A 16,550-nucleotide genomic window follows, 5' to 3' on the forward strand; every position below is an offset into this window, starting at 1 on the left:
TCTTCATTCAGGAGATAAAACACAGGTAGAAAAGTCTGTTTGTTCAGTCTGTCAAAAACTTGTAAAATATGCTAGAAACTATATTACTCTTACATTATGATATATGCCACTGCCATTACTCTGGAGAAGCCGACTCATGAGACTCACTCTGTTCCATTCTTCCACATAAACATCTGGAAATTTAAGTAACTAAACTTTTTCAAATGAATTCTTAAACAGAAGTTTTCAGGGTTTCTTTATGCAAAACAAAGTACCAAAAAAAGAGCACAAACTCAATTTTCATCTGTGTGTACATTAAGGATTAGCACACGGCATACTCCACCCTCATCTGGCTGACACACCAGTGCTTTGATTCTCAGTTTACATTAGATATAGCTAGAATTGAAGGTGGGGCTGCAAATCTGACCCCAGGAGCACAGATCTTTTTTCTTGTGCTTTTCTAGCGTTGAAATTTGAGCAACTCTATATATTTTTCCTTTAATTTTACATACACAAAATTTTGTGCTTAAAGGAATAAAAGAAGCTTGTGCAATTAAGGTGTGTATGAGGGGATACTTTCCATCAGTACTAAAGATCAGGCTCATAAATATCATGGCAAAGATGGCATCCTTCAGCCAATTTGTAAGTCATTGCAGATGGTTTGATTTAGAGTCCTCCAGAGGAAGACTTTAAAGACTTACAGGGAGATTCTGGCTCCTTGTAAAAAGGGCATGTGAACAAACTGAAGGAAGTGGAATACACTGACCTCCACAAATATCCATTCCTATTCAAGAACAACAAAAAAAGGAATTATGACAACCATTCTCTGAAGATACCAGCTGAGCATTAAGAAGAATTAATGCCTGACTTTATTTTTTTGACAACGAATCTATAAATCTCAAAGAGGAAAGGAAACCCATAAGTACGAAAAAAAGATGTCAGCAGAGTAATATTCCCAAAATTGCCCTGTTGCTGGAATGTGGTCTGTCAGGTGGAATACTGCATGTTAGCATTATATTTTTGTGCACTAAGTAAGATTTCTAGGTGCCATATAGAAAAAAACAGGCACAAAGCCTTTCAATTTCCTCTGTTGCAGCTTTTTCCCCAACTCAACCAGATAAATGGCCATAAGTAGAAATGGTCATAAACTGGAAGTGATGGCATATGAATATTTCAGTGAGAGCTGATTGGAAGAGGACGTTTTCCTTCTAAAAATGTTCATACCTCTAGGTCAATTTGGAACAACACTTTTTTTTTTTTTTTTTTTTTTTTTTTTTTTTTTGCATACCACATTAGACATTGTGGTTTTCATTATATTTTTCACTGAAACTGGAAACAGCTGCTGTCTGATGTCAGCTGGTATATGTGGTAGTAGTGTGGGTGGAGAAAGAGATTTCCCTCACAAGAAAGACACAACTATGGAAAGTATGAGGTTATGGAAAAGTGTTAGCAGGTGATATAAAACATTTACATAAAGAACATAGATCCAAAGTGCCTCTGGATGATTGCAGTTGTCACATCTTTAAAGTACAAGGGTTAGATAACCACAACAGTGATTAGCAGAGCCAAAGAATCGATTTTCTTTGAACTTATAATCCCCAGGGAAGGATGCTTGGCAAACATTCTTTTGGGCTGTGACAACCAACACTTGCCCCTCTGATATATTCCAAAGCCACTGTGTAGAATAGGAGAATAAAAGCAGCAAGGGCCTAGCTGTCCATTACTCCCTTGTAATTATACCTTTGGCTTTTTCATTTCTCTTCTCAAACCAGGAATATTTTTAGAAGTGACGTTTAGTTATTTTGAAGTATTTTTGAGCACAGCACCACAACACAAGATTTTCTTGAGTTAGTTAATCCTATATAATGTTTATTCAGAAGCTTCCTGAAATTCATAAGTGGAAGTTCACCAATCTAAGCAGAAGCAGACAACTATGCCTTCCAAACATCTAATCCTACTCCACATGTGCAAGTACACTGCTCACCCTTGCTCCAACTACAAGAAGCTCTAAGTGACAGTGCAGTAAGAGCAAAGAAAGGGTGGCGTTTTTTCACATAATGTTTAATTATTCTGTGGAACTGTTGCAAAGGTCATATGAGTTCAAAGTTGACCAAACTAATGAAAGAAAAATATGTCAAAAATCATCAATACAAAGGCTCCATCTACAAGGAGAAGGTTTGGAAGCCACAAGCTGTTGGGGCCTATAAGAGGGACTTGGGGAATACAAAGGAAAGGTATGACTACATTTATTTTTATACTCTTCACTACACATTCCTCCTTATGGTCGTATGTTATTTAACATAGACACAGGCTATATAGGAGTTAGTCCCTTTACAGTAAGCTCAGCATGCAAAAACTTTGACAACCTGGCAAAAACATGCTACCCAAAAAAGTCTGAAAACAGTAAATCTCATCTTCACTCCTGGGAAACTCGTGCTCGTCCCCGGAGGCTCGAGATGCAGAGAACTCAATGGCAGCTGCTGAAATGAAGGACTCCGCTGAAGTGTGGAGAAGAAAGAACGTAGACAAGCGCCTTGTGTTTGGGAGTCAGCAGCTGCTGGACTTTTGCGATTGCCTTCACTGTGCACTGAATGCCAAGAAGGCATGTGCACGTTAAAACAACGAGCTGGGCAAGAGCAGGAAGGGAGCACGGCCATCAGAGAGCATCTGGCATCTTGCCCTGGAAAGGGCAGTGTTTTTGGAGTGTGCAGTAAAATCGTGTTTCTGGACAAGGACGGCATAAGTGCGCTGCGCTCCTAAGCTATCTCCCTGCGAGACACACTGCCAAAGCTTTTCGCTATGATGCAGTCTAGTGCAGACGCACACTACGGCTCTCGGCTGCTGTCCGAAGCGAAGCGCCGGTGGCCGGCGTCTTTCGGCTGAAGCAGCGCTTCGGAGCGTACGGCCGCCGCTCCGCTGTTGTGTGCGCGAAGCAGCCGCTTCTCCTGCGCCGGGAGCCGGACAGAGCGAAGAAGGAAGCCGCAGAGCACCGGGCTTTTGCGCGCACCCTAAGGACTGCTAGAGGACCGTGGTGGCCGCTCGCCTGCCTCTTCAATTCCCTTCTAGCATACTTATGGAAGGTGTTCCAGGACAATTTTCCTGAGTTTTGAATTCGTCCTGATGCAGCCCCTCCTGGGAAACTCCGGCTCGTCCTCTGAGTCTCCGAGTGCAGAGACCTCGATGGCAGCTGCCGAAATGAAGAACTCCGTTGAGTTATCGAGAAGCAAGAACATAGCCAGCGCTTTGTGTTTGGGAGTCAGCAGCTGCTGGACTTTTGCGATTGCTTTCACTGTGCACTGAATGCCAGGACGGCATGTGCACGTTAAAACAACGAGCTGGACAAGAGCAGGAAGGGAGCACGGCCATCAGAGAGCATCTGGCATCTTGCCCTGGAAAGGGCAGTGTTTTTGGAGTGTGCAGTAAAATCGTGTTTCTGGACAAGGACGGCATAAGTGCGCTGCGCTCCTAAGCTATCTCCCTGCGAGACACACTGCCAAAGCTTTTCGCTATGATGCAGTCTAGTGCAGACGCACACTACGGCTCTCGGCTGCTGTCCGAAGCGAAGCGCCGCTCGCCGGCGTCTTTCGGCTGAAGCAGCGCTTCGGAGCGTTCGGCTGTTGTGTGCGCGAAGCAGCCACTTCTCCTGCTCCGGGAGCCGGACAGAGCGGTAGCTTGGACGAGGGCGAAGAACGTTGCCGCAGGGAGACGACATTGTGTGCACAGCCTTGGCACTGCTAGAGGACGGTGACTAAAGCTCCCTGCCTCTTCAATGCACTGCTGGCATGCTTTATTGAAGGTGTTCCGAGACAACTTTCCTGGGTTTTGACTTCGTTCTGATGCAGCCCCTCTTGGGAAATTTGTGCTCGTCCCCGAAGGCTCGAGATGCAGAGAACTCGATGGCAGCTGCCGAAATGAAGGACTCTGTTGAAGTGTCGAGAAGAAAGAACGTAGACAAGCGCCTTGTGTTTGGGAGTCAGCAGCTGCTGGACTTTTGCGATTGCCTTCACTGTGCACTGAATGCCAGGAAGGCACGTGCACGCTGCAACAACGAGCTGGGCAAGAGTGGGCAGAAGACAACAGACGTCAGACAGCAGCCTACATAGTACCATGGAAAGGGCAGTGTTTTTGGAGTGTGCAGTAAAATCGTGTTTCTGGACAAGGGCGGCATAAGTGCGCTGCGCTCCTAAGCTATCTCCCTGCGAGACACACTGCCAAAGCTTTTCGCTATGATGCAGTCTAGTGCAGACGCACACTACGGCTCTCGGCTGCTGTCCGAAGCGAAGCGCCGGTGGCCGGCGTCTTTCGGCTGAAGCAGCGCTTCGGAGCGTACGGCTGCCGCTCCGCTGCTGTGTGCGCGAAGCAGCCGCTTCTCCTGCTCCGGGAGCCGGACAGAGCGGTGTCGTGTACGAGGGCGAGGAACGAAGCCGCAGAGCACCGGACTTGTGTGCACAGCCTACGGGCTGCTAGAGGATGGTGGCTGCAGCTCCCTAACCCATCAATTCACAGCTGGCGTGCTCTATGGAAGGTGTTCCAGGACAATTTTCCTGGGTTTTGAATTCGTGCTGATGCAGGCCCTTCTGGGAAATTCGTTCTCAGTCTGGCTGCTCCCTCTGAGCACAGATAAAGCTCCTGGAAAATAGAAAGGTATCTGCTATCAGCAGTAGACAGACATGGCAAGCTCATGAAGTAAAATTCATATATTAACAGGGAAATGTCCTCAAAACAGGAAAAGATGGAGTCACGATTTTGGGTTTGATCACAGAGTGGCCCACTGGAGAGACTGGCCTGCTTGCAAAAGTTGGATGAGTAGTCAGATTGCAGCTTTGAACACTCAAAAGATACTCAGAAATGGGCAGTGGATTCAGATACAGCATCAAATGGGTTTATGTTTTTCTACCAGTACTGTGTGCAGAATAAATGTGAAATAAATTCAGATCACCCCCATTACAGAGGAGAAAATAAATTAGTTTCCCCCACTGTGCATCTCATATCAAGATCACTTTGAGAACTGATAACTTCAAAGCTGAGAATGCAGCTGTTTGTAAACAGTTTCAGGCCCAGTTTGCTCAGTCTGTATTTCACATCATCTCAGTTTTTCACACAACATACACGTTCATACTACTTTAGGTAAATACTCCATCCAATCCCCTCCTGAAATTTTGTAACTCTTTTGGTTCCCTCATAAATTACACAGAAAATAACAGAAATTAAAAAAAAAAAAAAAAATCTGTTGTAAGTATTTGGCTATTGAAACACAGAGCAACCAGAAGATTTACACAATCCTCCAGATGTAATCTTGGTATGAAGATCATGGTAGTTTTATCCATGACAGAGCAGAATACAAAGAAATGGTGTCATGTGTAAGAGAAACCCATAAGCATTTAAACTGGTCATTGCCTAGCTTACTTCTTCTCCCATTACAGAGAAGGCTTTTCGCGGCTAAAATAGTATCTCCAAATAATCCAGATTCTTTCAGAGCATTTCTGCATCAGTTTACTGGTCCTCTTGTGATGATTCCACTCCTCCCATGTTGAGGGTTGGGACTGGATGATCTTTAAGGTCCCTTCCAACACATAACATTCTATTATTCTGGGATTCCATGTTGCTGAACTGTGGAGCTCTCCACAGTCATGGTTTCCTTTAGGATGGAAACTGAAGAGTGATGGAGTGGACAGGAAAAAGGAAACAATACCCCTCAGAAGGAAGGACAGGAAATCTGAAGTTGGTTTTGGAAGAGAAAATATAAAAAATCTGAGAATCTAAACACTATATTTTGACAGTATCAAATGAAAATTATCTTGACTGCAGACTCAGAGATCTTTGGCTCTGTCTACATTCTTAAACTTCTACATACATTTGAAGTCTAAAAAGAATGAATCCTGCAAGACTGAGTTTTCAAATTGCAAGAGGGAGCCTTGAAGCTGTCCAGATTCTGAAAAAGAATTGCTCGAGACCTTACTTGCTGCACCTTTAACATTGTCATTCCCAGAGCTATTCAGATAGTGTTCCAAAGCTGTGACTCAGAAAATGAGGCCTCCAGGGAGTTTTTCTCACCTAGTAAAAGCAGCCAAAATCCAGGTTTAGCACCAGAGCAGGCTTCTATTATAAGAGTGTTAGTGTAATGATGATCCCTCTGAGACACTCTAGGATGACATCTGTGATGATAAGAGCTCTCCCCAGTCAGTTTTCCTCTGTCTCTGTTCAGTGACCCTCAGAGAAACAACATGAAATCTGACAAACACATTCCAGGAACATTACTTATGGTACATTTTAGTGACTTCAGCTACAAATATTTCCTCCTGTTTTTCTCATTGTTGTAATCGTTGCATGACAAAATAGCTCTCAGTATTCACTGTCACAATTGATTTAACCTATCTGTTTTATACAAGTCAACCTATCTGCTTCTAATTTCATTTTGCTTTCAAAACAAGTTTATAGAATAGGCTAAGATGTTTTTTTTGTAATTTATAACAACTCCAGACAACCCATCTAGACTTCTATGCTTCCCTCTGGCTGCCCTGGAAGGTCTGGGACCCTGGCAGGGGGTCAGGAATCCCTCTGTACAGAGCCCCCAGAGACACTGTCTGTGATCTCTGTCCATGGAAAAGAGTTTTCAATCTTACAGGATGAATTACAAGCTCTGAGTGTTTGATATAAGTAATAATTAAGTGTGGCATGGGTGCAAAAGTAAAATTTTAGGATTCTAGATTAGGGGTCAAAGGGGACAAGATGGAGGAAATTGGGTGTGTCTTGTCCTTTTTCTTCTTCTTCATGCCCTCCATGTTTCACTGTAGTGTTGGCATTTTTCTATTGGTTTAGGCTGGGGACACGCTGTTCAACGTAGGTGACAGATATTGGCACATTATTGTAAATACAGCGCAGGTAGTTTCTGGTATATAATGTTTGTAACATCCCACTGAGGGCAGAGCTCCACACGCTGCCCTGCAGGACAGACCTGCGGCAGGGCAGCAGAACATGTTAGAGATAAGCAAGAATAAACAATCTTGAAAACAGCACAGATGAATTATGATTGCTTCTTCTTTGGCAACGGGGCAGAAAGACAGAGACTTTCTACAATCTCGGATTCATCAATACCACACATTCTGACACGATGGATCTCAATCACTTGTAGCTATAATAAGATAAAATCTCTGAAGGAACCTTTGTCATGAGAGCATTGTGGCAGGCCAAACTGCATAGATGGAGGGGCTTCAGAGCAATACTTGGCAGAAAAAAAATCAGTGTATTGGAGACTTACAACTGTTCAGTTCAGTATAATAGGACTGAGTCCAAAAGAAAAAGGGGGTGCATTAATGATTTTGGAATTGGAAGGGGGGGGTCTGATTTCAGCTCATTTAATTTGTCAGGATTTCTGATTCTTTAATGGCAAGCTTTTCAGAATGGCAGATATAGCTTTTAAATGCATTTAAAAGCATTAAAATGCAGTGGAATGGAAGCACATTTTCTGAAGGGTACAATTTCTGCCAAAAGCAGAGAGAAGAAGCTATGTCATTTTTACCACATGATAGCTTTCTAAAGCTACCAAATTATCTTTGCAGCTACAAAAGTAACTCTATTCTCTTCCCTTCAGGGATTTGAAATATTAAGAGCCAGTTTAGTTGTCTTTTATTCCCCTGATTCTGTCTTTTCTAGCTTTTGTACTTTCCTTATTACTCTGCATGTCTCTGAGCACACTTTTTTCTGTACCATTTCCCAGCTACTGAATGCAAAACTTTGTAAGAAATCCCTAAAACTTTTATCCTGGGTAAACTAAATTACAGATTTAAGAGCAAAACAAAACCATATCTCAAGAGTTCTTTATCTTTACCAGAAGCATTTCAGGACAGCGTCCAAAATTCATAATGCAATTAAGATACTGTCTTCCGGCATTGGTGCAGTTGAGACTAATCCTCTTCAATGCTTTGACTCAATGATCAATATTTCTAATGGCTATCTTTATTGAAAACTTGGGGCTCCTTCTATCTGGACATGGATTCCTATCAGACAGTTTAAAGCCTTGGATTAACCTTCAAGCAATCAAAGCATTAACTCTTTTTGATTGTGAAAAGCTAACTTCCCCAGACATGAGTAAGTATATGGCTCTTGGAAGAGAGAAAAGTTTGGGCAAGGTTCACAATCAGTAACAAACTGCAGTGATCGTAACTCCAGGAGAGCCTTGCTCCCCATTCACATACTGCCTTTGGCCTGGCCAGACTGAAGCTGTTTGCATGTTCTTGTTTTGGTCTGAAACAAAAAGACATGAAGAGACCAACTGTGGAGAGCAAGAGCTTGTAGGAAATTGCATGTTTTAATTTCCTGTACCAGTATTCTGCAATTCAAAATGTTGATCGTTTATGTGCCTACATTTTCAAACGTAAATTAAATACATCAGTTGTGCCTGGAACTAGCTGACACAACTGAGACGTACCATTTATTTTCCTTAAATAAACCAAGCTTATTTTCCTCATTTTTTCTTTAAGTTTTTATATGGTCCTATATTGTATATTGTAAAAAAATGACATGATAAATGGATGCCTCTCCAGGGTGTTCCACTGCAAAGAATGCATCTGCCATTTGGTCATGAAAGAAGAAACAGCTTTTTGTTTCTTCACAAGCCAGATGCAAAAACATTGGATATTGAAACTGCAAATAGAGTAGGGACAAATGGTAGATATTTAGAGGTTGTGCTTTTCTCCTTTGAGGGAAGATTTTTTATTAAATTCTGAAATTTAAACTGAACATAAAAGTCTTTGAAGTACAGACACTGAGGCTGTCATTAAGTCAATCTCATTAGAGTTAAGGAGAGATTCCCTGCAATGCAAGCCCTTGGAATAACATTTTACCACTTCAGTCTGAAGCACAGACCTGTTTACATAAGCGAGTTGATCAGAAATAGTTTCTGGCCAAACAAATGTTCAAGAAGATTAATGGTGAACACATGTTGTATTTTGTTATCTAAAACAACACCCAAATTCTCAACTGAAATCTAGGTTATGTGATGACATAGAGTGTTGGTTAAGGGTATTTCCTGCTTTTGGAGTGTTAACTCTGTCCATTTTTATTGCCTTTTGGAGAATGCAGTTGGGCTCTTTGTAGAAGAATTTCACTCAATTACTATGGAAGGGATGAATTTTCTTTCCTGCTGTAGGGTAAAGACGTGTAGGCCTGAGAGGTGCCCCAAGTATGTACGTAGAGGTCACAGAATTCTTTTATCCACAAGGACAACAATGAGATTACTAGCAAAAGCAGCTCCTCCCTCAATTCAAGCTATTCTATAGTGTTAGGATACCAGCGGAGCTTATGGCACAGCAAGAGGTTTGGTATTACCCTGGTTCACCAGAAATCACAGTTATGTGCTGCTGGTTCTAGGCGGTTGACTCCATTCTGCTGAATTGGTCTACAGCCTGGAGGCCTTATTAGAGCTCCTAGTGTTACTGAATAATTAAATAGAACTGATGTAGAAACAGTCCATGATGTACAACAGACCAGGCATGTTTACCTTTGTATTAAAGAGAAACTCAAGCCATTAAATCAATGAAGCTAAAGGAAGTTGAAACTAGCCATTAATATGGAACTGGACATCAGATGGATATCCTGGTAGACAACAAGTTGAACATATAGAGATGTGCTTTTGCAGCAAAGGTGGCTGCTGCTGCTGTGTAAGGGAAGGGCATGGCCAGTAACTTAAAGGAGGTGGTTCCTCACTCAGCCTGGTGAGGCCACCTGGAGTGCTGGGCCCAGTGCTGGGCTCCTCACTACAGGAGGGATGTGAGCATGTGAGTATACCTCAGCCAGTCCAGGGAAGCAGCACAAAAATCACAAATGGATTGGAGCATCTGACATAGTAGGAAAGGCTGAGGGCTGGGATTGTTTGACTTTGGTAAGAGTAGGAGTAGAGGGAATTCTTAATAGCATGGATGGAGACCTGATATAGTGGGTGTAAAGAAAATAGAGCCAGACTCTTCTCAGTGGTATCCAGTGGAAGGACAAGAGGCAATGAGCACAAACTGAAATGCAAGAGATTTTGTTTGAACACCAGAAAGCTATTTTTTTTTTAACTGAAGAATGATTCAGGATTTTCATAGGTTGCCCTGTGAGGTTGTGAGTCTCTGTCCTTGAAGATATTCAAACCCAGTTGAGTATTGTCCTGAGCAACCTGTTGCAGTTGAGCCTGCTTTGACCAGGGGGGTTAGATTACATAAACTCTAGAGATTTCTTTTCATCCTAACCATTCTGTAATTCTGCAATTACAGACTTAGCCATGCAAGTGAGTGTGATACACTGGGGATTCATTGTCCACGTCTCAGCTGCACTCAATACAGACAGCTGAGCATTCCAACTCCTATGCGAGTGAATATCACCTACAAATTTACTCCTCAGTGTGTCTCTGGCAGCTGCTTTCTACCTTACAGTTCTGTGTCCTATCTGTCAGAAGGAGAATCATGAAAATGCAAAAGCAAGAGCTAGAAGAGTGCTGGAACTCAAAATGTCTCTCAGACATTTTTAGAGGTTCCAGGCCTTGGTCAGGAGTATTTTAGACCTTGGCAGGCAGCTGGAAACAGCTGTGATTTTGAGTTTGAGCCATGGAATGAGTTACCAACTTTGAAGGTGGAACAAGCAGTCACAAAGGGTTAGATAGTACAGTAAAAGTAGTTACAAAACAGAGGGAAAATTTTTTTAGTATTGTACAGGGGGGTTTTAGCACCTGTACAAGGGGGTTTTTATTTTGCACATGGTTCTAAGTTCCAAGAAGTTCTAAGATGGAGGAAAGTGGGCTGATCCTGTTCTTCTTCCTTCTTCTTCCTTGCCTCCATGTTCTTGGTGATGTTGGCACTCACAGATTGGTTTAGAGTAGAAAAGCACTTTGTAATATAGGTAGTAGGTATTGGGGGAAAAGTATAAACATGTAATACATAATGTATCATATAAAAGATAGCAGCAGCCCTGGGCTGGGGGAGAGAAGAAGAAGACAGCAGACAGAGAGGATGTCAGGGTGTGTGTGTCTCTCTGCCTGGGCTGCTGACCAAACAGCCGCAACCCGAGAAGACAATCTTTTAGATAACTCACAAGAAACTGCCTTGAGGCCGAACAACAAGAGGCTGCGGGGCTTTTCTTTGGAAGCACGGGTTGGAGGAGAGACTTTACCGGCACACGAGACCCCAGACCAAACCTGGGGTTCCCACAGAAGAGGTTCTAGGATATGTACCCACATAACACAGACTGCAGCAGATTGTCCTACCTGGCATAAGAATGACCAAATACATCATTGTTGCTGGATCTATGGACCAAAGTCACATTTTCAATTCAGCACGTCAAAAACTCTGCCTGCACTGGTTCTGTCCATGACTGCATTACCTATTTCAGGTTACAGAGCTGCCAGCATTAGTGTTGCCTTTCTATTATGTATTGTTTCTCTTCAATGAAAACTGAAGAAATACTAGCCTTTGGCCCACACCAGCAACTTCAAACAACCTTGTCACACACCAGTTGGTGGACATCTCCCTTTTTTAGAGGGTAAACCAAAGTCAAAATATAATCCATGGCCTCCAGCTCATGGCTATGGGAGTTTCAAGGAGTGACAGCTAAATGTCACTCCCACAGGTTGCAGCTCTGTGCAAAAAAAGCCAACAGTGGGAATTGGGATGACAAAGGCTAAACCTGCTTTTGTCAGAGCAGCATAGGAAATGTATGGTATAGTGGAAAAAGAACCCAGGGGTGCCTGTTGCTGTATCTGATCTCCACTTTACATTTTGTTCAACAAGATGTCCATCCCTTGCCAACTAAGTTCTAAATGATTCATTTTGTTGCTGGATAGTCATATTTTGTGGGTAGCCACTAGTCAGTTTGAGTTATTCACTTTTACAAAATACTTCCTCTAGAAGGCACTGTAAACAGAATTAATTTTTAAATAGTTTGAGTTTTTTGAAAGCCATGAGCAATGGTTATTAATATTGGCACAGAACAAGTCACATACTGATGATTCAAGGGATAGAAACTGGAACATTTTGGACAGAACGGATGTTTTTATATTCACTTGCCTTATATCCAGACACTCTGGTGGTATAAGTGTTAATTATACCCAAGACAGCAAAGTGAGGAAGTCAGGTTCTAATACGTGTGGTAAAATAAATCTTTAGATGAAGCAAACCTTGTATATTCAAATAATTTCGTTTCCATTTCTCAGTTACAACATGCAATTTTGTCATGCATCTCTTCTGCATGACAGAGGAGGAGGAAGGAGTTTGTCTCATTGAAGGCAGTGGAAAGTGTGCTTGATATAGCATGCACAAATATGGACATGAAGTTGTGAGGCTGCACTGCTCACTGCCCTTACAGATGCAAAGAAGCATGCACTCAGATTCCCGAACAACCTACAGTGATGTTTTCACTTGAAATTTTTTTGCATTGAAGCTCATTCTTGTGATAAAAAATGGTCACTCCCCAGCCAGTTAGCTAAACAAGCCAAGAAAACTGGCCACTTGGTGATTGCAGCCTAGTTACTGCGAGCACAACTGCGCATTGTTCCGCTTCCCTAAAAAAATAAATTAAAAAATCTCCAAGGCTTGCCACTGTTTGGAAAGAATCTATAATTTTTTTGCACATATCTAGACTGGTTTACTGCTTTTCAGTGTGACGTCTTGTTATTGTATCAGCCAGCTGGTAACAGCCAGTATGTACTTTTTGACTGCTGCTGACCAAGGCAGACTCTGAGAAATCTTCAAAAGCCAAAGAATTTGCCAGTAACTGAGTCACTTTAAGCAGCCTACCATGAATTTGTAGCATGCCATACAATCAATTTTTGAGTCACCATCTGAAAACAGCCTTGATGAATAAGTACTTGACAAGAAAATGGATCTGAAATTTCCAGCTGGTCTTATGCCAGGATTCTGCCATGCTCCCTTTGTCTCCAAAGTCAAGACACTTGAAGGGATCTCAGTATAAATGACTATTAAATATATCCTAATATCGCGTTCAATAAGGGGCTGCACAAGGGCTTTGACAATGCCACCTTCTGTGGAGACACACAGAATCTGATGCAACAAGACACACAAACACACACACACAGAGACACACACACACACACACACACACACACACACACACACACACATTGCCAGGGACTGCATAGAAATGAGGAATTGCTTGGGTGTCCGGAGCCATGAGGGTAATACCCACCTCTCTCTTGTTGCAGTCTGACCAAGGACAACATGCCTAAAACACTCGCAGATCTTAAGGGAAAGAGAAATTATTGGTGTTTAATTCACCACTAGGTGTCACGACGTCTTCATTTTTAACCAGACTACTGAGTTTTTCTATGCCTACCAGAAAGAAAAAAGCTTAAGATGAAGGCAGGAAGCCAGTGTATTAGCCAGATACCTAGGCCCGCTCCAATCTAAATTCTTTTAGTAAAGTCAGGTTAGTAGATAGCACATTCAAAAGAAATAAAAATAGAGAAATCAGCCCCATCCCTTTTGCAGATTACTTCTATAATTACTTCTATACTTCACTACACCATAGTGAAACACCAAGAATGTTATGAATACAGATGATTGTAAAGTTCAGCATGCTTAATACATCACGGGATTCCTTTTTATATTTGTTTGTATTACCCTGCCAGGAATGAGCCCCAGATGCAGTAGAATGACAGGTAGATGAAAGTGAAAAAGGTTTTCCCACACTTACAATATGATTCTTAGAAGAGCTGATTATTTGAAAGTCCATCTGTGTTGTTACTGACAAATACTGTAATTTTTTGTGGCTTTGTTGACCAATAAATATACAGACACAAATCTATGTACATATTTTAATATACATTCATGGGAAAAACATGGGTCAGGAAGAGTTAATGCAACTACCCCTCCCATTGCCACGTACATTTCCTATGCTGCCATGCTCTCCAGGGATGTTTCACCACTTCCTGATCTGCTGGCTTTTCTATTGAAAAAGCTAGTTTCATGTTCTCCATTGAGCTGAGACTTTTATCTCCTTCCTTGCAAGCAGACAAATTCTCTTCAGGGTAAGGTTGGAACATATTGGATTTTCAAGTGTGTGTACTTGAGGCAGCCAGGAAAGGGGTGAGGAGCTCTCTCTCTCTCTCTCTCTCTCCCTCTCTCTCCACAGTTTCCACAATACCCTTCTAAACGGGATAAAAAAGAGTTGTGGCCTTGTCAGGAGAAGGACAAACAAATGGTTCATGAGTGCTTTGCCCCTTCTCTCTACATATTACATATCACATTTAATGCACAAGGGTCTGGGGTAGACATGAACCCACCAGCCCAGGAAGAGGCAGGAGACCTGATCCATCAGCCTAGATGCTTCTGGGCACTTTTAGGAATTTGGCAAGAAGAGTGGACTGAAGCAGCTGCCCAGTATGGGCAGATGTTTTTTCCTCTGACCCCTTGTAGAGTACACATTTACTGGATGATGTACAGCTTGTTCTCTGAGCCAAAGGAAAAATCCAAACATTGCTGGCTGCAGTCAGATTTTTTTTGACCTCTTAAGTAGCTTAACATGGTACTGGCCTTCTTTCCCATTTTAGGTCTTTCCCTTCCTAAACAGCAGAAGGGATTTAATGATACAGCTTCTCAGGTACCTACATAATGCCCTGAGCTGGATTTGTGATAATTGTCTTTATATTTTGTTCACTTTTTGAGACATCCTAGAGAAACAGGGAAATACAGAAGGGAACCTCACAAGTGACTTTTTCTCTTCTAGGTGCAAAGGGTGTTTTTATTGCAATGTGCTATGAGTTTCCATCTTCCTGTTCTTTAAGTTAGGAAATTGAGAATCAGCATTTGCACGAGAATTTAAGACTTTACAGTTTCCTGCATCCTTCAAAGTAAAGTCGCTGGGTGGTCTTGGCACTGAGCTCTCATATGGAGCCAGTAAAGGTGACTTTTAGAAGTGCAGAAACCAAGAGATCTGATTCACATTAAAAATATGTAATTAATCTACTCCATAAATTAAGATTGATTCATATTCCATATTTTGTGTGGAAGCAACACGAAACACTTCACCACTTAGGATTCAGTGGGCATTTTGGATATTTGTTTAAAAGGGAGGCTGTTCCACTTTTTACTTTTCTTTTCATAGTTGTCTCTTAATTTAATAACATTGCCTTAATATTTCCTTTGCTATTACAGAAATTCATATAAAATTTTCTTACTATTTTTCCAGTTCATTTGCCTTGGGCTTTTGACAATATCTTCTGTCTGTCTGCTTCACTTTTGTAAAATTGGAAAGTGTTATAGTAAAATCACAGAAAAGCAGGGGAATTCAACAGCAGGTGCTGGGACTAAGAATATTTTCCACCCATTCTCTAAATTAATGGAGTGTATTTCAAACTGCCATAGTCTTTAATCTATAGATTTAGTTCATTAATCACCATTCTTAACAAATACAGGGCAAACTGAATGTCATTATTAATTAATTAATTTATTTATTGCACCTGATAGGAAATGGGAATATAATGCCTCAATTTATTTTCTGACCCCTCATTTTCAGGTCCTGAAACAAAGCCCATGCCTCCTAGATTGAAGAACCTGCCATTTCTGCTCTTTTTCCCGTTTCCCGGAATAGGAAGAAGTTTCCCATCCACATCTGTCTGTGAGTGACACTCACTTGCGAGATGTTTCCCTCTCCTGCACCAAGGGCAAAGGTCTGGTGGCTTGTTGGGCTTTGAAAGTTGTGGGCAGTTCCTTTTAATATGTCCTTGTGCCCCACACCCAAAGCACCGTCTCTCTGCATTAGGGTTGCTCTTTGTATAATTTGCAAGAGCTTCCCTAACACGTTTTTCAATTTGATCCCCCAAGTGTTCCTCCATGATGGAAGCAACATGTTGTGGTGTCCCCACCTTGCTGCACGCCTCGATCATGTCTGCCAAAGTGGCCTGGTGCGGCATCATGCTGATGATCCGTCTGCACTCCGGATTGGCATTGGAGAACGCGAGGCTTTTGATCAGGTGTGGTTTTGCTCCCTCCTCGCTCACCTGCCGCTCCACCACCTGAGAAAGGCGATCCACGAATGAAGAAAACGGCTCTGCAGGACCTTGTTTGATCTCGGTGTAGATTGTGTCCTGGACCCCCGCTGGAGCAATTTGAAGAATCGCCCTCCGTGCTGCCTCTTTGATGTCGCTGAGCACGTGACGCGGGAGCCTCACCGCTTGTTGAGTTGGATCGTCCTCAGGAGGATCACCAGCAAGCTGCGCCATGGTGAGGTTCGCATTCGGCCCGCCCTGGTATCTGGCTCTCAGCTCCTCCAGGGATCTCCTCCATGCCTTCTGCCACACGAGAGTTTGGGTGTCTGTAAGAACTGATGTCGCAAGATATTTAAGATCATACGGTGTTAAATCATACATTCCAAAAATACTTTTTAACATTTGCTTGAAATATGGTGATGACAACCCATTGTCCCGAATGGCCTTAGCTAAATCTTTGATTGCTCCACGGTCCAGGCGTTCCCATCTCGGGTTTTGGCCCTGAGCGTCATAGTTCACTGGCATCATTATATTTCCCGAGCCCTGCAATAAACCTTTCTCTTTCTCCAACTCTACTCGAATGTCCTGCCAGTCC

General features: G+C 42.4%; 1 protein-coding gene across 1 annotated transcript; it reads right to left on the reverse strand.

The window, feature by feature from the left end:
* Positions 1-4,540: 4,540 nt before the first annotated feature.
* LOC144246054 (endogenous retrovirus group K member 8 Gag polyprotein-like) lies at positions 4,541-16,277 on the reverse strand. The gene is made up of 3 exons (XM_077782095.1): positions 15,833-16,277; positions 13,156-13,208; positions 4,541-4,608 (listed from the first exon to the last, which is right to left on the reverse strand). Exons 1-3 carry the CDS (start codon positions 16,187-16,189, stop codon positions 4,572-4,574), a joined length of 447 nt encoding a protein of 148 aa, XP_077638221.1. The 5' UTR covers positions 16,190-16,277; the 3' UTR covers positions 4,541-4,571.
* Positions 16,278-16,550: the final 273 nt, after the last annotated feature.

The sequence above is a fragment of the Lonchura striata genome, chromosome 3 (assembly GCF_046129695.1).
Source record: "Lonchura striata isolate bLonStr1 chromosome 3, bLonStr1.mat, whole genome shotgun sequence".
Lineage (NCBI taxonomy): Eukaryota > Metazoa > Chordata > Aves > Passeriformes > Estrildidae > Lonchura > Lonchura striata.

What these genes read in the sequence shown, in the direction of transcription:
- LOC144246054 (XM_077782095.1), bottom strand. Translation starts at nt 16,189, where the DNA reads ATGGCGCAGCTTGCTGGTGATCCTCCTGAGGACGATCCAACTCAACAA. An exon ending in TGATCGAGGCGTGCAGCAAG is followed by an intron (nt 13,209 to 15,832) that starts GTGGGGACACCA and finishes CTTTCCCTTAAG; the next exon opens with ATCTGCGAGTGTTTTAGGCA. An exon ending in CAGACTGCAACAAGAGAGAG is followed by an intron (nt 4,609 to 13,155) that starts GTGGGTATTACC and finishes TCTATTTTCCAG; the next exon opens with GAGCTTTATCTGTGCTCAGA.